This window comes from Artibeus jamaicensis, unplaced genomic scaffold (genome assembly GCF_021234435.1).
Source record: "Artibeus jamaicensis isolate MK-2021 breed Jamaican fruit bat unplaced genomic scaffold, CSHL_Jam_final contig_851, whole genome shotgun sequence".
In the NCBI taxonomy this organism is placed as follows: Eukaryota; Metazoa; Chordata; class Mammalia; order Chiroptera; family Phyllostomidae; genus Artibeus; species Artibeus jamaicensis.
This window is the reverse complement of record NW_026521986.1, coordinates 8,385,783-8,408,343: the sequence shown is the minus strand read 5'-3', so window position 1 is coordinate 8,408,343 and position 22,561 is coordinate 8,385,783. Positions and strand designations below refer to the sequence as shown.

The 22,561-nt window shown below is 44.4% G+C and overlaps 1 protein-coding gene across 1 annotated transcript in view; it reads right to left on the bottom strand.

The window, feature by feature from the left end:
* ARG2 (arginase 2) overlaps window positions 1-22,561 on the bottom strand; it is a 38,423-nt gene extending 15,862 nt beyond the window's left edge. Inside the window, exons 1-2 of the mRNA XM_037125905.2 lie at window positions 22,351-22,561; window positions 20,826-20,898 (exon numbers count right to left, since the gene is read on the bottom strand). Of these exons, the coding sequence (XP_036981800.2) occupies window positions 20,826-20,898; window positions 22,351-22,458 (181 nt within the window). The 5' untranslated portion in view covers window positions 22,459-22,561. The remainder of the gene's footprint in view (window positions 1-20,825; window positions 20,899-22,350) is intronic.

Sequence of the window (22,561 nt, the reverse complement as noted above, 5' to 3'; positions counted from 1 at the left end):
ATGTAACTGTGATGACTCGCAATACCATTAGTGTTTCCTGATAATTGCTTCTCCAGCTACATCTTTCCTCCTTTCTTAAGGATAGCAGAGAGTATTGCCCTCTGAAGACAGGCTTAGTAACGTGTGCCCTGTGAACCACACGCACATCAGTCCTCAGCACCTCTAAATCCCCGCGCATCAGCTCCGTCTCCCGCAGACAGACTGTCCGCCGACAGCAGCCTCGAGTCTGGCTTCAGCACAGGCAAGGAGGTGGGAGGAGGGCTCCCCTGGTGTCATGAGTCACCACGACACAGCCAGTCTCCCACATTTAGGGCAAGACTGGAGCTCCGCTGAGGAATGGCCTGCTGACAAAACCTCAAGCTACTCCCCCATCCAGCTGCAGGAAGACACAGCAACAACCCCTGGGGAGAAGCGCTGCTCTTCAGAACGTGACCTTTTTCCCCGTTTGGAACTCTTGGTACTCCTCCACCCTGTTCCAGGAAGCATTGAAAAGAAGACATATCAGGCTTGTGGCATCGTGAGGCACGTTCCCCGGGACCTCACGCTGGACAGACCACACCCCCTGCTGCTCTGGGCTGCAAGCAGAGGGCTGCCACATCGCCTCCTGCCCATCTTGCTGCAGTGGGTCAAGCGCCACAACAGACGCAAAGGAAGATTTCCTGTCATCTGGCCCAGAACTTTCTAGGAGAGTGGAGATCTCCAACCCAGGACAGTTTCTAAGCTCGTCCTACCTCCCACAGTTGTTATAAGGATTAAAAGAGATAAGAAAAAGCCTACGTGGGCCAGGAGTTCCATATCCGTTCAACTGGATGAGGCATCTCTGCGGTTCTTCCTACAGGGGAAGAAAACTTTTCCTTTCTTCCCTTCTAGGTTCTTCCACTGGTTAAATCGACTCCCGCAGACAACTGGAGAAGGGGCTGGGCGACTGGGGCTTCAAAGGGAAAGAAGACAATTTACAGGAAGATGGGAAAAGCAAATTTTTGGTTAACAAAGGTTTGCCGTACTGGGGCAAAGTCTATAGGGGACTTTAGACTTTGAACAAACAGGACCTGCCAGGCTCCCTTCAGCTTACCATGCCTAGCCCATACTCTTTGCAGTTATCTCTGGTGATAACTCTCTTCCTGGACCAGGCTTTCTGTCTAAATGCATTTAAGCAGTTCGAGGGGAAATGAGAAAGCTCTTGCTGAGCCTCCTGGGCCTTTGCTGACTTCAGCTGAAAGTAGTCCACATGCCAAAGTGGCACAATTGGGGAGGCTTATTCTGAACCCCTTCCCTCCCATCCTACCCATCTCCTGTTCCTTGAAACTGGTGGTGTGATCTGAGGCATCCCGAAACCTGTCGTGATATGACTGTCTCATTTTTAAGGATAGGATTTGCGGTGAGAATTAGAAAACAAATACAGGTCCACTCATTTCTTATTGAAATGGTTCCTAAAGAGTCCAGCTCTCACAGCTCTAATTTTCTACGTTCCCTGTAAAAGCATGTACAGGCAAGGCCATGTGGATGAAACGGGGGGCTCTGTAATCAATCTGACCAACAGTGAGCACAGGGTGATGTCACCATGAAATTCTAACTGGGCAGGCCATGGTGGGTAGTCAGGTCAGGACCTCAAAAGGTTTACCTTTGCCCGCAGCCAGCTCCATGCATCTGGGTTCAGGCTTTTGAAATGACGGAAGTAATCCTCTTTTCCAGACCTCCTTCCTATCACCACCCTTCAGAGCGAATGTAATCTCAGATATCTTCTACCTTGATTCCTCCCGCTTCATGTAATTTTTCTTATTTCCCTTCTTAATTCCAAATGTATAAAAGAAACTGCTAAACTGTTGTTCTCCAGAGCATTGAGATCTTGCTTTCCAGCATGTCACCAGTTTGGCTCAAATAAACCCTTATAAAAATTTTCTGCAGGTTTGGACATCTCTGACATCAAAATGTACTTGGCATCAGCAGGATTCTGAAGAAGCCCACCCAGGACCACCCTGTGGGCTGGAACCTGGTGCTAGGTACCAGCATGGGCCCGCTGTGCCCCACCAGCTCCCTGCTTTGCACTGGGGGAACAAGGGTGAGTTTTCTCTTGGAATTCTAGCCCTCCTGGTGTTAAGTGGCAGGTCCTGACTTTATTTGAGCTGTTCTTACAGTGATTCATATATCACAGTGCATGTAAGCTGGACTTAAATTAGATGAAGGAACTTATGAGCTGACATTACTAAACTGATGGGCCCTAGCTGGTGTAGTTTGATGGGTTTAATGCCAGCCTGCAAATTGAAGGGTCACTGGTTCAATTCCCAGCCAGGGCACATGCCTGGGTTATGGGCCAGGCTCCAGCAATGGATCAATGTGTCTCTTGCATGTTTCTCTCCCTTTCTTTCTCCCTCCCTTCCCCTCTCTCTGAAAGTAAAATAAACAAAATCTTTAAAATCCTCGAGGTGGATAAGGGTTGAGAAAGGGAAAAATAATGGGTGACTGCTTCTTTTAATTTTGACTTTTAATTGGATTGCTTGTTGAGAATCTGAACGAAGTCTTTGCTGGTTAAGTGAGAGACTGAACTTGCTTTGGCTCTGAAAGAGACAGGACGCTCGCTTCCACAACCCAAATCTTGGGTGTGCGTAGATGCCTAAGAATCACTGTGAGGTTGCCTGAGGACAAATGTCCTACAGGGCCTGGAGCAGTCCTAGGGGGGTAGCCCCCACACTGGACTCATCCAGAGACATGCTTGTAAAGGCTGGTTTTCCCTAGGGCCTTGTTCAGACTCCACAGATCTCAAAGGAAACCAAAATTAATATGGGAAATTGTGCCTCTAAGGCCAACCAGCCTAACCACAGTTGGCCTCCCATTAATACTCCTGCAGGAAGATGCCAAGATGGGGATCCTTTGATACTCCTAAATTCATCTTTCAAACACACAGCTAGAAAAAGCCAGCTATAAAATGAGGAAGAATGAAGGGAAAGCATCTTTAATTAGTATCTCAAAACTTCAAAAAGGGGATTTAAATAAATGGATCAACTTATGATGCCATTTATATGGCAATCCAATTCTTTCAAGGAATTAAAAACAGCTGTCCTCACTTTAAAAGGGGGAAGGTCATTGGCAACTTGCTTAACTTGTCAAGGACAGACAGACTGTACGTGTCTTCTTATCCCAACTGCCAGAACAAAATCTGGATCCAAATTTTTATAAACGAGTGAGTTTTCCCTCAGGGGTAAGGTCTCTGTGTGTCTACATATGTATGTTGTAAATGTGAGATAATTTTCCTACCTTTGAAATTAATCTAATACATTAAAATTAACTGATTTGAAGGCCAATGATTGTAAGGATTGGGTATTATAAATTCTCAGAAATACAGAAACTAACTCAAAAGCTGTTCAAGTTCATGTGATCTAAGGTTAATCCTTAGTAAATTAAAGTTAGTTTAAGTTTGCTGATCTAAGTAGATCAGACATATCTTTTGAGTTATTGATATTAGATGTAATATTTATCCAGGCTTTACAAAAATAAGTCCATGTTAATAACTAATGTTGATGTCTATGAAATGTTTCCAGAAGTTATAAAATGTCTTCATCAGTTGGTCTAGCTAAAAAATGCTAATTGCTTACTGCTTAGTTTTCATTAGAAATTGAAGTTTTAAGGGTTAAAATATCAATATACATAGGAATAACTTTGTGGTGTGAAAAGATTTTTTTATGCTAAATTGCATGGGAAGCATTGTAGATAAGTGATAAAAAATTCTAGGAGATACAGTATGGGTAAACAGTGGGTGTAAATTAAACAAATAGCTGGGATATGGGGAACCCAAAATAGCTGCTTGGTTCTTCTGGGCTGCCTAGGAAACCCCCCTTTAAAAAAAGTCCTTCATATATCACAGTGCATGTAAGCTGGACTTAAATTAGATGAAGGAACTTATGAGCTGACATTACTAAACTGATACATCTTACACTATTGCCAAGGTTTTATAAAGTCACTTTCAGAGAATACCAAACAGGTATCGACTTCCTTTAACAGAGAGCTTCCAGGACACAAGGACTTTAGAGATCACTGACTGCCACCTGGAGATCCTGGTCACTGGAATGGACATCCCATAAAATGACATTCTCCAAACTCATTGAAAGGGACATATCAGGCGCCTAACTGAATGGACATCTGCCCCGGACTCTGCCACTCACCTCCACCTACAGCAGGCACCACAGAATTCACAAGGACAAGATGCCACCACCATCAGAGGTAGCATCTGTCCCAAGACATCGACGAGGCCTGTTTACCTGCAGATTGATGTTGAGTTCAGAAACCAATCATTCAATTGTCTTTACCTGTCTGCTAATAGTATTAGTCATTATAATAGTTACACTTGGTCTTTGGGTTTTTCTATATATTCCAACTGTTCATGACTACTGAAGATGTGTAAGATAACTTTTAATTCTCCCTTTATGGCTTATGTAAATGTTATTCTAGATGCAAAATATAGAAAAATAAGAAAGGTGACAAAACAGATCATGATAATTCACAGGAGGGACATGCTCTAGAGTGGGGTTGTTTTTTGTTTTTTGGTTTTTGTTTGTTTGCAGTGAATGATAGAGATCGGATCATATCACTGGAGAGGAGTGCGAAGGAGGAGGTTGCCCAAGGCATTGGTAAACAGTCCCGAACAGGACTGGCTGAGAAGCTGAATACCTCCAAAGAGCATGGAGTTATGGGCCAGGAGATTTAAAACAGGAGGGCAGGCCCCAGCTGGTGTGGCTCAGTGGTCGAACACTGGCCTGTTAATCAAAGGGTCACCGGTTGAATTCCCAGTCAGGGCACATGCCTGGGTTGCAGGCCGGGTCCCCAGTAGGGGTGAGAGGCAACCACACATTGATGTTTCTCTCCCTCTCTTCCTCCCTCCCTTTCTGTCAAATCATAAACAAATCTTAAAAAAATAATAAAATAAGGGCAGAAACGGACTCTCTGGCTCTTTTCCTCAGGGATGCCTGGGTGATCGTGCTGCAGCTGCCTGTGTTCCCCAAAGGACGGTATTTTGGATGAAGAAACTCCAGGTGCAGCCTAGGATCAGGCTGGCCTGGCAGAGGGTCCAGGGTTATTCTTCTTTGGGTGTCCTAGAGGGGACAGGCTCTGAGGCAGAAGCCTGCCATTCTTCCAAAATTGTGTAGCTTTTGTATCTTATGTTGTTTTAGCTTGTAAACGAATCCTATAGAAATAAGATAATTAAAAGCCAACAGGGGGAATGATAGGGGAGCTATGATGTTCTCAAGATTTTAGCCTTAATTGATAGATTTAAATGATTAAACTGTAACTAAAGAATTTAGCCTTAACTGATAGGCTTAAGTGACTAATGCATGTGGAAAGCTGTTTTTCCAGAATTGTGTAGCTTTTGAATAGAATCCTTTCCTTTATCACCAAATCTTTGCCTCTGGACTTTTGCACGGGGGGGGGGGTCCCCCAGCAGGCCCCCACTGCTGTTCTGTAACGTGATGACCTTGAGACCTCACTGCCTTCCATTTACCCGCCCTTCCCTTTTGGGCCAATGTGACAAGATGACCTCAATATTGAGACTTCCTAGCACTGTGTGAGAACACACTATCTGACCAAAAGGCAGGTCATTGATGCATCCTTGGGATTGAGTTATGACCAGCAGGGGCAGCTGTAGATGAAAGGGGGCTCTATAATAAATCTGACCAAAAGTGATGTAACAAGGTGATGTGATCACAAATTCTTAACTGGGCAGATCATACCCCAGGCCTCTAAAAGGTTTATCTTTGCCTTAAGCAAGACACGTCCTCTGTTCTTGTGCATCTAAGTCCACAGGTCTTTGGAATGACAGAGTAATTCTCTTTTTCCAGACCTCGTTCCCACCCTCAAGGGAGCATCTAATCTTGTTATCCTGTGATCCAGTCAGGAGGACCCCGCACATACACCCCCCCCCCCCCCCGCTTTCCTCCCACCTTCAGGTAATCTTGCTTACATTCCCTCCTTAATTCCAAATGTACAAAAGAAACTACAAAACTTCTCCAGAGATCTTGCTTCCCAGCAATGGTCATCAGTTTGGATCAAAAAGCTAAAACAACCAACCAAACAAACAAAACTACAGCTGTGCCAACAGCCAGTTCACCCTACGCCCTAACCACAATGCTGCACCCTGCAGTGTCTTAATTCTTGAGTCACCGGAAGGTGTTTTCTACTTCTCTTCCTATTCAGTGGTTCTGGCCTCCGGGGGTGAGGGAGAGAGTCTGGAAGATTTCCTCTTTCTTCTCTTCAAATCTGAGCATTACCACACCTAGTATATTAACACACATACACACACACACAACCAAGAGTTTGGTCATTAATAGAGAATAAATGTATTCAAGAGTTAAATTATTTCAACCAACCACAATAATTCCTTAGGTTCTGGGCCTCTGACTTGAACTGTTTTGGATATTTAAAGAATAACACAGTATCTGTCTGAATAACTAGAGATCAGCCTTACCTGAAGCAGTCATCATTAGCTACTCAGGTTCTGGTTCAAAAGCCAAGTATGTTTCAAAAAAGGGACAAAAATTGGCCATTATCATCTACTAACATTTAGCTTGAATAATTCATCAGCTGGTAGCCAAACACCTTTTAAGAGTTAAACAGTTTAATATGACAGTTAAACTGTCTCAATATTAATGTCATCTTGTCACATTCTCTTGGAGTCATACATTCTTGTGTGTGTGTGTGTAACCAACTACTTCATTTTATTTTCTGTTATTTTAATTGCTGTTCAAGTACAGTTTTCTGTCTTTTACTCCCATCCCAGCCCACCCCCCAACCCTCCCCATCTCCTTCCCATTTCCACCCCACCCTAGTTTTTGTCTATGTGTCCTTTATACTTGTTCCTGCAAATCCTTCCCCTTTTCCCCTCAGATCCCTGTCAGCCTGTTCTCTATTTCAGTGTCTTTGGTTATATTTTGCTTGTTTGTTTGTTTTGTTGTTCAGGTTCCCGTTAAAGGCGAGATCATATGGTATTTGTCTTTCACTGCCTGGCTTATTTTGCTTAACATAATGCTTTCCAGTTCCATCCATGCTGTTGCAAAGGGTAGGAACTCCTTCTTTCTTTCTGCTGCATAGTATTCCATTATATAAATGTACCATAGTTTTTTGATCCATTCATTTACTGATGGGCACCTGTGTTGCTTCCAACACTTGACTATTGTAAATTGTGCTGCTATGAACATTGGGGTGCATAGGTTCTTTTGGATTGGTGTTTCAGGGTTCTTAGGCGATAATCCTGGCAGTACAATTGCTGGGTCAAAAGGTAGATCCATTTTTAATTTTTGGAGAAAATTCCATGCTGAGTCATACATTCTTAAAAATCTGGGGAACCAGATGGCTTCTAAGAAGCAACTCATTTTAAGAGAAAGGAAATAGTGTCTGAGAAAAATCCCATGGAAGACAATGTGAAGTGTGGACAAAAAAGTCTTCAATTAAGCTGACAAGTCCAGTGACTGAAAGTAATCTCACAGGTGATCTGATCATAAATTCCTAACCTGGCAGGTCCTGGTGGGTAGTCCTACCCTGGGAATATAACCTCTTTAGTAAAAGGTTTATGCTTTAAACAAGCTCCGTCCACTGCTTCTGTGCATCTAGGTTAACACACCTTCCAAATGCCAGAGGAATCCTCTTTTTCCGAACCCCTTGGAGGCACGACCACCCTCCAGGGAGCACATAATCTTAACTACCCTGTAATCTCCTCCCTTCCCCACCGTCAGGTACTCTTCCTCATATTCCCTCCTCAATTCCAAATGTATAAAATCAGCTGCAAAACTGTCATTCTCAGGAGCATTTTCTCAGTCTGTTGAGATCTCAACTTCCAAGAGTGTCCTCTGTTTGGTCCTGTGGGGGTTCAGAATGGCCACCCCAAGATGTACCTTAGTAGTATATAGATTGTTTTCAGCTAAAGGAAACTTTGCCTTCACTCAAGAGAAAGTTGTACCTTTCCCTTAACTACCTACAAGAACTTAAATTAGGCCCTGCCTATAAAAGATAACATCCTTTGACCTATCTATAGGGTAGGGCAAACTTCTATTTATGAATCATCTGCCCTTATCATTCCAAAATGACCTTTTGAAGCCCCAAGGCACTTTACCTCATCCCTGGCTCAGAATGTCTTTTATACCCGTTTTCCCCTCTGTCTTTGAACCTCTTATGTGTATGTGGGTTTCCCACACATACATAGGTAATGAAATTTGGTTATTTTCTCTTGCTAATCTGTCTCATATCAGTTTGATCATTAGACTGGCTGAAAGAACCTTGAGGGTACAGGAAAGTTTCTTCCTGTCCCACAACTCAAATAAACTCTTATAAAATTCTTCTACAGGTTTGGATGTTCTTATGTCAACAGAAGTTATGGGAGAAAACTAGCATGTGTTGGGGAGGAAAATTCTCCTCTGCTCTTGAAGGTTCTTCTGATTGGTCTAATAGTCAAACTAACATGAGACAGATTAGCAGGGAAAACATTATATCACCTGTACACATGGTAGAGACCCGGAAACACTGAGAAGCCACCACCTAAAGACCACCTTCAGCTAAAGACAAAAGATGCTGGGGATGCAGAGGGAAAGGTCAAAATCAGTGCCATTTGCTATGGTGGTACCACTTGCCAAGCAGAACTATGGCCTTGTTAAACATGAATGCCATTTTACTCTTCAGAGCTTATGTCCCCAGGACCGGAAATGTCGGGGAAGCAGGAACAGTAATGGGACAAAACCCCCTTTTTCAGGCCCTCTTTGCCAGAGCTAGCTTGACCGATTCTCATTTTATGAACCTCTATTTTCAGTATTAGAAAATTACTGGAAGCACCCTGAAGGCACGGAGGTCCCGAGAACTTACAAAACGAGATGTGCCAGACTGTAACGCCTGGACCCTGCACCCAAAGACAACATCAGAACAAGCTGCAGCCTGTGTGAGACCAGCCGAAACATCCTGCTCTACAACCACCCCAATTAGCAAAAAAAGCTCAAAGCCCCTGCTGTAGCTGCTGATGTATTTCTCCACACCATTCCCCTTTCCCCTCTTGGAAAGTGAATAAAGCCTTGATCTCTGCCTTTTCTTCTCTTTGTGAACTTTCTCACAGCCCGCATCGCTGACCAGCCTAACAGAAAGTAGACTACGGGAGGTTACTAGGAAAAGCACAGTACCCAGGAGTAAGGTTGTTATAAAGATTAAGTCCCTGCCTTCCACATGAATAGTGAATGCAGGCCTGCTACAGAAGGGAAACACCATTACAAATGTAAATGTGCTTTTATTTTATTTTTTTAATGTATTTTATTGATTATGCCATTACAGTTGTTCTATTCCCCCCTTAATTCCCCTCCACCCTGCACACCCCTCCCCCACCATTCCCTCCCTTTAGTTTATGACCATGTATCTCAAGTTCTTTTTTTTTTTTTTTTAATTTTATTTATTTATCTTTACAGGGGAAGGGAAGGAGAGAGGGGGAGAAACATCAATGTATGCTTGCCTTTCGTGCGTCCCCTGCTGGGAACTGGCCTGCAGGGAACCGGCCTGCAACCCAGGTACGTACCCTGAGTGGGAATCGAACCGCGATTGTCTGGTTCGCAGGTCCGCACTCAATCCACTGAACTATACCAGCCAGGGCTTCTCAAGTTCTTTAGATTCTGTATTTCCCCTATTATTCTTGCCCTCCCCCCTATTTTCTATCTACCATCTATGCTACTTATTTTCTGTACCTTCTTCCCCTTTCTCCTTCTTCCACTCCCCTGTTGCTAACCCTTCATGTGATCTTCATTTCTATGGTTCGCTCCTGATCTAGCTGTCCTCTTAGTTTGCTTTTGTTTTAGGTGTGGTTCTTAATAACTGTGAGTTTGCTGTCCTTTCACTGTTCATCTTTTTTATCTTCTTTTTATTAAGTCCCTTTAACATTTCATATAATAAGGGCTTGGTGGTGATGAACTCCTTGAATTTGATCTTATCTGAGAAGCACTTTATCTGTCCTTCCATTCTAAATTAAAACTTCGCTGGATAGAGCAATCTTGGTTGTAGGTCTTTGGATTTCATGACTTGGGACATGAGACACTTCTTTCCAGCCCCTTCTTGCCTGTAAGGTCTCTTTTGAGAAATCCACTGACAGTCTGATGGGAACTCCTTTGTAGGTGACTGTCCCCTTATCTCTTGCTGCTTCTAGAATTCTCTCTTTCATTTTAATATTGGCTAATGTAATTATGATGTGCCTTGGTGTGTTCTTTCTTGGGTCCAACTTCTTTGGGACTCTCTGAGCTTCCTAGATTTCCTGGAAGTCTATTTCCTTTGCCAGATTGGGGAAGTTCTTTATTATTTGTTCAAATAAGTATTCCACTTGTGGCCGTTCCTCTTCCCCTTCTGGTACCCCTATAATTTGGATGTTGGAGCATTTAAAGATGTCCTGGAGGTTCCTAAGACTCTCCTCATTTCTTTGAATTCTTGCTTCTTGACTCTTTTCTGTTTGGCCATTATTTGCTTTCTTCTGGTCCACGCAATTGATTTGAGTCCCAGTTTCCTTTTCATTGCTATTGGTGTCCTGTGCATTTCCCTTCACTTCAATTAGTTTAGCCTTCATATGTTCCTCTAATTTGTGGCTAAAATCAACCAGTTCTGTGAGCATCCTGATCACCAGTGTTTTGAACTGTGCCTCTGATAGGTTGGCAATTTCTTGGTTGCTTAGATTTATCGGCTTTGGGGCTCTGAGTTGTTCTTGAGCCATGTTTTGATCTGTTTGTGCCTGTTATGTATGAGGAGAGGAGCCTTAGTTGTTCACCAGGGTGGGGCCACCCAGGTCGCTGGTTTGTGATGCTGTATGTGGGGGCGGGGTCAGAGAGGGCAATAGCGGTCTTCTCTGCTGCTTCCCACTGCAGGGGCCTGTGTGATCTGTTTCACTGCTTGCTCCTTTGCTGATTTATCTGCGTGCAAATGTATGACCTCCGTCAGCCAGCTGCCTTGCGCCTTCACTGGATCCGCCCTTGGCTGCCTGTGTGCCTGGGTCTGGGGATCTTTTTTGCCCGACCTGCTCTGCTGCTGGCTCTGCCCCTCTTACCGGTCTGGCTGAGTGGTTCGTTGTTGTCGGACTCCTGAATTGTTCAATTTTCTGCGGTTTGGCTGCATTTTTTGTTGCTAAAACTTTGTTGTTTTTAGACTTGGTTGTGCGAGAAGGCAGTGTTTCCACCTACCTAAATGCGCTTTTATAGAAAGTAACTTCTACATGGCTTCTCCCATGCCTGCTGTTTCTTAAAATTGACCAGCTGAAATAATCAATGTCCCAAGAGGCATTCTTTGGCTAGAAAAGTCTGCTTTCCCTTCAGATGCTTTGCCCCTTTTCTTTCTTCAACAAAAGCTGACTGTGTGCCTGGTACTCCACTAACTCCTAGGGATATAAAGTTTGGTTGCTGCCTTCAAGCTTATAGCCTAATGAGAAGACAGGCAGGGAAAACACATACAGTGCTGCTATGATGCAACTGTGCATGGGGTGTGGTCAGAACAGCAGAAGGTGCTGACTCAGACCCAGGAAGAGCAAGGGGGACTTCTCAGAAGAGGCAATACCTGAACCTTGAAGGTTTTAGCCTGGAATCAAAGGGGAAATGGGGACAGCTTTCCAAGCAGAATAGGCAAATGTCTTCAGCCCTAAGAGAGCAATTCACAATCCCCCCTGGCCCAGAGTTTTATTCTGGAGGACTTTGGAGAGATGAGGCAGAAGGACGGGCCCGGGTCCAGATTCCAAAAGCACTAGGCAGCCTCTATGGTTTTCAAGTCAGGAAGTGGCAAATCAAATCTGCACTGTAAATCTAGTGACCTCGTGTCCTGTGGAAAATTAACAGGCCTGGAGAAGACCAGCTCCCTGACACAGCAGTGGGAGGGAACTATCAGATTTCAGCAATACTTAGAGAGGAGGCGGTGGGGAGATAACAGGTCTGCCCTCCAGCTTTCTAGGTTTTGAAAGAGACACAGGGGAAGGAAGTGGAGATCTTAAGTTCAACTTTGGATATGTTGGCATTGGGGTGTTACATCCTGTTGAAAATATACAGAAATGAGGCAAGATAGTGAGAAGCTAGGAAAATTCTTTGGCAAGTGGAATGGGGAAACTGAGACAGATGGCTGATTCAAACTGGCCTCAACCAGCACCCTGACTCACACACCTCCTTCTCCTAATCATTAAGCCCTCGGGACACTGAGGTTCTGACCAGCACCATCTAATCGTAGGGACAAAGCATTGGGTCTGTTGACCACAGAGACAGTTTTGATCAAACCAGAGGTAGCATCTAGGCCTAGTTGTGTGTCAGCTTCAGGCCCAGAAAAGCAGCAAAACCAGATGAAGCAACATCATGGCTGGCATCAGGACCAGATGCACTGACCAATGACTCCCTACCCTAGCACCAACCAGTCAGTAGAGACCATGACCCTGAACCTATATGCTCATTTTGATGAATCAGCATATTAAAGGACACACCTGGAAAGGTGATGAATATTCTATTGAGATCCTTCTGAGACCTCCCCTAAAATTCTTGCCTTTAGAAAATAGATAAAAACTCTAAGACAAAGGACCCAGTGCACGTGTGTGCTCTTTCTCTCTCTAGAGTACACTTGTGCCTTCTCTCTTCAGGCATGTATCTTTACTTTCTTTCTCCTAAGCTCTAAGGGTCCCCAAGAGACTTGCAACTAGGGGAGCAGCAGGCAGCGGCAGCTCACCCCAGGATAACCCTCTGAACCTGTCTCCAAGGGCCCTTCTTTTGCATCTTTCACTTGTTTCCTGAAGTCTGCTCAGGCCAGTTGGCTCACTCCGTCTGCCTCTGTGACTTTCTTTCTAGAAGGCTAAGGTAGCTCTCACTTCAAGACCCTACTTTCAATGTTTGGCTATGTGCCCGGAGTGGAATTGCTGGGTCATGTTTTTCATTTCCTGAGGAAGCACCATACTGTTTTCCACAGTGCCCGTACCATTTTACACTCCCACCAAGGGCACAAGGGTTCCGATAACTCCACATCCTCACCAACACCTAACAGGTATCATAGTTTGCTTTTAACAGATTTAAGAATGATACAATAGCAAGAGCCTAGCACCGTGTCTATGTTAGATATCAAACAACTTTAAAATTAAAGAAGTTAAATTACTTGCTGTTTTTATCAGCAGGAACAATATAGTTGTATTGAAATTTGCTGAATCCCAATAATATCTACAATGGACTTACCTACTTTCAGGCATGTCGTCAGTGATGTACGCTTTTGCTAAGGCATCAGCACACTGCTAATTCCAGGTCAGCTTCATCACACTCCAGAAAGAGACCAGTACTTACGAGCGGTCACTCCCCATTGCCCTCTCCCCACAGCACCTGGACACCATTAATCCACTGTCTGTTTCTGTGGATCTACCTATTCTGGACATTTCATATGATGGAATCATACAATATGTGGCCTTTCGTGTCTGTCTTCTTTCACTGAGTATAATGCTTTTTCAAGGTACAGCCATGATATTGCATGAGTTAACAATTTGTTCCTTTTAATGGATCAATAATAGTCCATTGTACAGATGAATATATCACTTTTTTAAAAAACAACTCAAATCTCCCACGAAAATCCAGACTTCTAGCTTTTCTTACAAAACCAAAGATAAAACAGCAGAAGGCCCTCCCTGGCCCAAGGCAACCACTGGTGAGGGCTTGTGACAGCTTTTTGTTCCTTGAACACCCCAGGTACCAGTTATCTCAGGGTTTTGGCATTTAGTGTTTCCTCTGCCTGAAGTGCTTCTCTCCCAAATATGCGCACGGCTCCTCTCACTTCCCGAGGATCTGCTCACATGACACCTCGTCAGGGAGGCCTCCCTACCCATGTTACACCGCTCCCCTTGTCCCCACTGCCTGCTTTCCTCCCTTCCCTTCCTTTCATTCACTCACTAGCACCCACTACCATCGGATTCCTATGTGTTGTACTTACGTCTGTTTCAAACCACTCCTCCTTAGAATGAGAGCTCTATAATAAGAATTTCTGTTTTGTTCACTACTGTGTTCTCATTCCTAGAAATTAGTAGTGCTCAAGTTCCTTGAATATAGTGAATAAATGAACAAACATGTTACAGTGAATGAATGAACATGTTACAGTTTTTAGTGATGAAAGCTGCTCCTAGGGAAAATAAACTTGAAGAGGATGTATGAATAGTTTGATGCATATTTACATTAATTCACATTTCAAGTCCAATGAGTTTGGCACATATATATTTGACATATATATATATATATATATATATATATATATATATTCCTGTAACTGCCACCATGCTTAAGATATAGAACCCTTAAAACAATGCTCAGTGCCCCATTAAGGGAGGTCTGTCTACTGCAGTCAGGTAGGCCTGGAACTTGCACAAAACTTTAGGCTGTTTTCAGAGGTCACATTAAGGAACATGACGGTTCAAACATCAAAGCACCAAGAGAACAATTGTTAAACTCCAAAGGGACTAAAACATAGTCCTAAATTAACTAAAGGACAAACTAACTATATAACCTAATGTTAACTTTCGAGAACATTGTGTAACATACTAGGGAAAAAAGCAAACAAAAGAACAAGAATTTATTAGCAAAGACCAGGCCAGAGAGAAGGCTTGGAGAGTTTCAGTCCAAAATTTTATTTCTCATTGGAATTTGTAAACTGTTTTATCATCAATTCAGGCAATAGAAAAGCAATCTGTTCAACTTGTCTAATTCCCAGAACCTGGTTTAAAGGCCACAATGCCAGAAATAGTGGCCCCAACTGCCACCCTGCGGGACGGAACTGTGAAGATATTACTGCTCCCACCTCCACTCCTGGGGAAAGGCACCGGCAGCTCTGATGGCTGACCCCACTGACACTGGACAGACACGCCTGCTCAACTGCTGCCGTCCCTGCCCATCACAAAACAAGTTCTTTGCCTCTGCCCTTTCTTGAATTTCAAATCAAAGTTTAGGATAGGTGCTTCCATTGGTGGAGCTGAGATCAAGTGCCCACAACCCTAGCTGCAATGAAAACAAGGTGAAATGCGGATGGAAATAAGTCTAAAGAGGCTGATGAAGGTCAAATTATGGAGGACCTATTGGTTGTTCAGTGTGGAACACATACCATTAGCGGTTGAAGGACGAACATCAAAATGTAAAACTAGCCCTGGCCAGGTAGCTCGGTGGTTAGAGTGTTGTCTCAACCCAAACATGGTTGCAGGTTCAGTCCCTGGTCAGGGGGCATATAGGAATCAACCAATGAGTCCATAAATCAGTGAAACAGTAAATTGATGTTTCTCTCTCTCCCCACTTCTCTCTCTCTCAAATCAATCAATAAAAAATATGAAGGTATTAGAAATGAAATAAAATGAAAAGGTATTAGAAAAATGTATCTAGCACAAGCCTTCATTGTTTATTAAAGGCACAGGTTGCATTTTAATTTTTTTATTTTAATTTTAAAGATTTTATTTCCTTATGTAGAGAGGGGAAGGTAGGGAGAGTGTTGATATGAGAGAGAAACACCAATTGGTGATCACCTCTGGCACACATCCCATTCCGGGAGCAGACCCACGACCCAGGCATGTGCCCTGACCAGGAATCAAACCAGCGACCTTTTGCTTTGCAGGATGATGCCCAACCAACCGAGCCATGCCAGCCAGAACAAGGCAGGTTACATTTTAAAGTATGAAGCCTTAGGCCCAATTTAAAATAAAACCAAAATAAATATGGCAAATGAGACAGTATATAACTCTAAATTTTCTCTGGCTAATCTAAATATTTTGGAAGAGTACATGACCAAACTCCGCAGCTAGAGATCCAGGGGTGTGCTAGGGAAGAATTCCTGCCTCTGCCTGCTCAGTCTAGACGTCCCAGGATCTTTCTACTGCCAGAGCTTCAGCATCAGCAGTGCCCAGCCAGCGAGGTATCCTATTCATGATGCAACTGTGGGGGCAGAAGAAACTTCCTCTACCCTCAAGGTTCTTTCAGCTGGTTCAATTATCAAATAGCCTCGGTCATATATTCTTCCAAAAAGCTGAAGAAGAGGGAATACTTCCTATTTTTATGAGGCCACCATTTACGTTGATACCAAAACCAGGCAAGCACAAAACACAAAAAGAAAATCACAGGCCACAGTCTTTACCAAGAATCGCCGTGGTTTCCTGCTTCAATAGTGCTTGAATGGAACCCTGCACTCGACCCTGCATCCCAGCCAACTGCTCAGATCCGTCCCCTTCTGCCACCTCCTCACAGAGCCCTCCGACTGCCTGCCCCAAGGTCCCTGCCACCACTTCAGTGCCATGAAGCTGCCTGTCCTCAGCCACCTATCATGACAATCATGTCCAGCTTTTAGGTGTGCCAGAACTACCACCAGGTAGGCTGCCATCAACCTGCCAGATCAACCTAGAGCTCTAAGCTTCCTAAGTCTGCCTGTCTGTGTCTCACTACATTGACTGTGATGATGGGGCTTTGAAGGACTTTGCCAAGTTCTTTCTTCACCAGTTTCAGGAGGAGAGAGAACATGCTGAGAAACTGATGAAGCTGCAGAACCAACGAGGTGGCCGAATCTTCCCTCAGAATATCAAGACGCCAGACTGTGATGACTGGGAGAATGGGCTGAATGCAATGGATTATGCGTTACACTCGGGGGGAAAGTGTGAATCAATCACTACTGGACTTGTACAAACTGGCCACTGGAAAAAAAAAAAATGACCCTCATTGGTGTGACTTCATTGAGACTCACCATGAAGAGAGTAAAGGGGGTCAAATGTATGGTGATGGAAGAAGACCAGAGTGTGGGTGGTGAGCACACAACGCAATAGACGGATGTTGTATCACAGAATTGTATCCCTGAAACTTATGTAATGTTACTACTTAATGCTACCCCAGTAAGTTTAATAAATTAGAAAACAAAAGTATGAAGCTTTAAAACCAATTTAAAAACCATGAGAATAAATAATATGGCAAATTAGATGGCATAGGACAAAACTGAGAAGCATGGATGCATGTGAAAGAGACCCATCAACATTTGAGGGCTGGGAAGGGGAAGGGGAAGAGGAAGAGGAAGAGGAAGAGGAAGAAGATCCCACAAAGGACTCCAGGCAGGACCAAAGAGGGGAGACTCAGGGGAGAGTAGATTCTTGGCTGACGGAATATTTTAAGAATAAAGCGGTCAATTGTGCAATAGAGATGTCCAGTAACATAACATCTGATAAATCGGTGAGCTTGCTCGAGTTGGTCTCAGTGGAATGGCCCGACGGGAAGCAGGCTGCAGCATCGCTATTGTTTAACTAAACTTGGGATTGTTGACATTCTCTACCAGCCACTGAAAGCAAACACAGATGCCTGATCTCATACATTGACCTGTTCCAGATAAACGGCTCTCATAGGTCATATCCCTATGTTTAAACAATTCTCTCAGGCCCTCTTATCAATTCTTGCTGAAGCAGATCAGATTCTTGGGTCTCAACCAAAGAGATCCCTGTTCCTTTGATGGAGCACCAATGGAACAGAAAAAATAAATGTCCCAAATTGGGACAAATAAGTGGGAATAAATGTCCCAAATAGGTTAGGATAGCTCTCACATGGCTTCCTAAACTCCAAGACTCTTGGCCTGGTCACAGCGGCACATGAATTTAGATGGTTGTGCCAGAGGCTGTCACCTCTTTGAAGTACCACATTGAGGTCAAATGATCACAACTACAATGAGACAGGCCTCAAACAGCTAATCTTAGTGCACAGGTGTATTTCCCCACAGAAAGAGAAGGGGCAGATTACCACGGCCGTCAGAGCTAACAGGAATCAGGAGCAGAGGCACTGCGTCTGAGCCTTGCCAAAGGGATTGCCTCTTTATTTCTCCCAGGTTCTCTTTATTATGTTAAGTTAGGTGCTTACCTGAGTGAGGAGCCACTGAATGTCCTACTAAACCCAAACACCAGGTCAATACATTTGAGAAAACAGGAAGTTTGGTACCATGGCAACATCGGCAGCCTGTGACATCAGCACAGAAGGCGAGGGACAAAGGATTTGGAAAAGTTACCATTCCTTGGGTCTTCTCTTTCTCAAAATTGGATGCATGCTGCTTGTTTGGAAGTGCTCGGAGGAATAAGTTATCCTGGTACTACTGGTGTTTCAGAAGAGGGCACCGAAACTCCTCACAGTGCTTTTCTCTCACATGTTCCTGGAGAGCAGCCCAAACACACGCTGGAAATCTGCTGAGTGCCACAATCATTGCATATTAATATGCAATGAGATTCTATTTCAGACTGCTCCAGCAGTCTGGCTACCAATTGGGCTACCAATTGGCTACAGGGTAAAAATATAAGTTATAAAACTAAAAATATTTATTTCATGAAAGGGAAGATCAAAGAAACTGAAGCTTCCCCATCATTTTAGGTTGAGCATTTACAGAGGAAGTACTATAGCATTTAAGGGAGAATGGCTGCCCCAGGCTGGAGTGGAAAAGTACCTGGAGCTGGGACAGGAACGAAGGTCTACAAAGCTCCAGTAGGACCAGCGGCTACAAATGAGCCCCTCCCCCTCACTCAGCAGCCTTAGCTGAGTATAGGCTCCTGTGTGAGAGGCTGAAAATGATTCTTGTCAGGAGACTTTGAAGGCAGAATCCAGCAATGAGCAGGCAGTTCGAGCAACGGCAGGCCCAGTTCATCAGATTGGCTGCATAGGTCTACCCAGTATTAAAACACAGTGATTACCAGAGATGGCTGTCTTCAGTGTACAATAATGCTTTTAAAAAGGCAGAATGGGTATAACTGATTTAAAGGGGCAGTACCCTCATTTATAAGCAGGAATAAAACCCTCCTCCATTAGGTAATGAGTGATACATTAAGACTAAATCTTAACAATTTGTCTTTCATATTTGGTGGTGAACTTGGAGGCTAATTCAAGTGGTTAAGAAAAAACTGCAATTTAACAAGAAAAATTTTGAGCATTCAACCCAATACAGTAGATTCTGTATTACTATCTCCAGCATCTACAGCCTCTTGCCGCATGCCTGAGGCTCCAGAAAAGCTCCAGAAAAGCTACGTGAATAGTCCTAACCCACGTGGAGGAAATGGCTCCTGAAACTTGGGTTAGGTATAAGGAAGAACCTTCCTACCATAAAGCTGATGGAATTTGGTGCCCTACTACTAAAAGAAGGGCTCCCATTACTACACAAATGGCATCGATCTTTGGGTCCCACTGACTTCTGCTTCTGTAAATTTAGACTGCAACTTTACTCCTGATTACCTGGGGTGTTTGTGAGAAGGCACTTGTCTGGGTCCTGCGTCAGTGCCTGCCGCGTCCACTGCTGGGTCCCTCTTTCCATGACAAGGTCCTGAGAGGGGGTGTAAGACTTCAAGGAAGCAGTTTCCAACTTGGTGGACGTGGCATGGAAGGCCCTGCAATACCTATTGTGATTGTGCTTGCTTTGGGGATCATGACCTTTTCTGCTTTAATCATTATGAATACCCTTGCAGTGATTCAGATAGTGCGCTTAGACCTTTCCCAGCTCAATGAACAGAATAATGATATCATACTAGAAACGTCAGGGAATATAGGTACAAAGAAACAACCAGAACAATCTGAGAATTCAAGCTTAATCAATAACAGATCATTGGAAAAACACCCAAGATAAGTTAGAAAACTCTAGGAAATCAGGAGATGATCTCACTGCTTTCTTAGAGGGAATCAAAGTACAAAACATGTCTATAAAAGAACTCCTAGAGAAACTTAAAAGAAGTACCCTTGAAAGCCCCCTGCAACATAGGAATAGCCCCTCCTTTACCTTGAATAAGAATATATATCAACTAGACAGGCAAAGAAATAACAAAAGCTAGCTAGTTATTACAAACTAAACAGTTACTAAAGAGTCAGAATATATAGTACACAGAAAAACATTTTAGGCAAAAAAAGATAGATAGCTAAGTTAGACATCACAAGGGCCTTATAATAAATTTCCTATTTTCTCTACTCAATCTAGCGTATCCTTTTGCCCTATGACAAATTCTGAGAAACTTTAATATACAATAATAAGATACTTCTAATTGTCTGATTAATAGCTCTCCTGGTTAAAATAATCTTTGTTTATTATAACTAAATCTATGGGAACTTTCGTACTTTTACTGATTACCTTTGTATTAATTTTTTCTGCTTAAATGATCATATTATACTGCAAATGTTAATCACTACCTAAAATGAAAATATAAAAACCTGCTTGTACTTGCAATAAACGGAGCAGAGCTTCACTGTCCTTTGAGGCGTGTTGTCGTCTGTTACCCAGCACCAACGCCTACCCTCACCTGTGGGACCCCTTGACCCGCTGCGGCCGGACTGCGGCAAGTGCCAATGAACCAGAATCTTCCATGGAGGAGCCTAGGAGTCAGTATTTTTAACAAGTAGTACAGGTGATTTTCCTAATCAGGGAAGTTTGGAAAACATTAATCTAAAGCTCTGCTTATAGCAATATAAAGCTATCAATCCTAGGGAAGAAAGGAATGATTTGAAGAAGGAAAATGGCTAGACTAATGGGTCATGAGCACCTCACAACTGAGTTAGCAGAGGTAGAATTTCAGGGAGAAAGGTGCACCGTGCAGTTGGAGTTGGAGCTCCCATGCTCGGCACCACTGTGCAGTCATCGACAGCCTGTCCCAGGCCCTGCCTCTCTCCCTCCTGGCCTTCCAAACACTCTGTTGCTACAGGTCTTGGCCTGAAGACTCTGATAGGTCTTAAGCTGCAGAGGGAATTCAAGGGAAGACGAGAGACACTTCTCAAGGCCGTGCACAGCTGACCCCGTGCAGTCCCTGGATGTGACAGAGACGACTGAACAGGTCTGTCACCACCCCACTCGGAACCTCAGACTCCCCCACTCACCCAAGTTGGAGAGCCTTTTCATCAAGCCAGCTTCTCTTATCGCAGCAGGGCCATGTTCCACTCCTTTTCTTTTCTGTCACATAAATCACACAGTGAGGTGTGAGGGAAGAGGATTGAAATAAGACTATAGTTCACAAAAATACAGAAATGTGCTATGCTATATGGCAACCCCCCTTATCCACAAGGAATACATTCCAAGACACCTTGTGGATTCCTGAAATGGCAGATGGTACCAGACTCTGTGAAAAAGTTTAATTTATAAATTAGACCCAGTCAGAGATGAACAACAATAACTAATAATAACATTGAACCATTAGCTTAGCACGCGCTGCAATATCTCAACAGTCAATCCTATAACTAAGGGCTAAGTGACTAAGCAGTGGGTGGTGCCTGCAGTGTGGACACAGAGGACAAAGGGATGATTCCGGTCTCCGCTAGGACGGAGAATGACTGCGAGAGATTTCATCATGCTGCTCACAACAGCGTGTGATTTTAAACTTGCGAATTGTGTATTTACAGACTTTTCTTTTTTATTTTAATATTATTGTTTTCTCTTACAGTTGTCTCAATTTTCCCCCCTCCTCTCCCCTGCCCCGCCCCTCCCACAGTCCATCCCCACTCTGTTGTCCCTATCCATGGGTCATTTATACTTGTTCTTTATCTGGACCCTCCCCCCTCCCTCTGGTCCCTGTCATAGACTTTTCTATTTAATATTTTCAGAACTCGGTGATCATGGATCACAAATATTGAAAGGCAAAACCGAGGAGGACTACTCTATTTAGTTCCCAATAGAACCCTCTGAAAACCTGCCATTATCATTATTTTCACGTGAGGTCTGGTTATTTCCAACACTCGCAGGGACAGAGGGGAAAACAACAATCACTGGAATCAGATTAACCTTCCAAGCCCTACGTGTGAAGGGCAAGCCAGGCTGCGCCAGGTGAGGATCTGGCTGGTGGGTGCGAGTGGTCGGGAGGGGCCAGATCGCGGACTTCTCTATCAGCGAGCGGGCGGCAGGTTTCTTTCATTGAACAGCCCCTCCCGCCCTCCCGCCGCTACAGCGGCCAGCGCCAATTTCCTTCCCAGTTAAAGCTCTGAGAATGGATCCTGAGTTCTTAGATCGCTCTTTTTAACCTCTAATCCCTCTATTTCCACCGAGGATTCAAGCCGGTTTCTCCTCCTCAGCCCCTCCGTGGAATCCTCTCCCTCTTCCCCTCTCTCCTCCATCACCCCAAGCGGGACCCACCACTTTCTCGCTCCGCCTCGGGAGCCGCAGAAACCCGCCAGCTGGTAGTAGCACCCCGTCCGAACCGCACAAAGGGTACCTCCATCCCCTCCCTCCTTCCCCATTTTCTACCGGACAAAATCCCACGTGCTCTCCAGATGTCCAATCGCGGGAACCCGCCAGTGCGTCCTCACTACGCTTCTCCCCATCCTCTCCCCGTTCCTTCGCCCCCACCCCAGTTTTCTCTGGTTCTGGGGAGGGCGGAGATCCTGCCCCGCGGTGCCCGGTCCTAGTTCTCACCTGCCCCTGTGAGAACGGGGCTCCGATCACAGCCACGGAGTGGACGGACCTTCTCAGGACGAAATGCACTTGCGTCCGGAGACGCGAGAGGCTGCTTCTTAGGGACATCGTGAGCACCGCGGGATGTTGCAGAGCGACGGGCTGCTCAGTGCGGCTGGCGGTCTTAAGGGAGCGTCGCTGCGGCCGCAGCTGCGCTCACCTACCCGCGCGC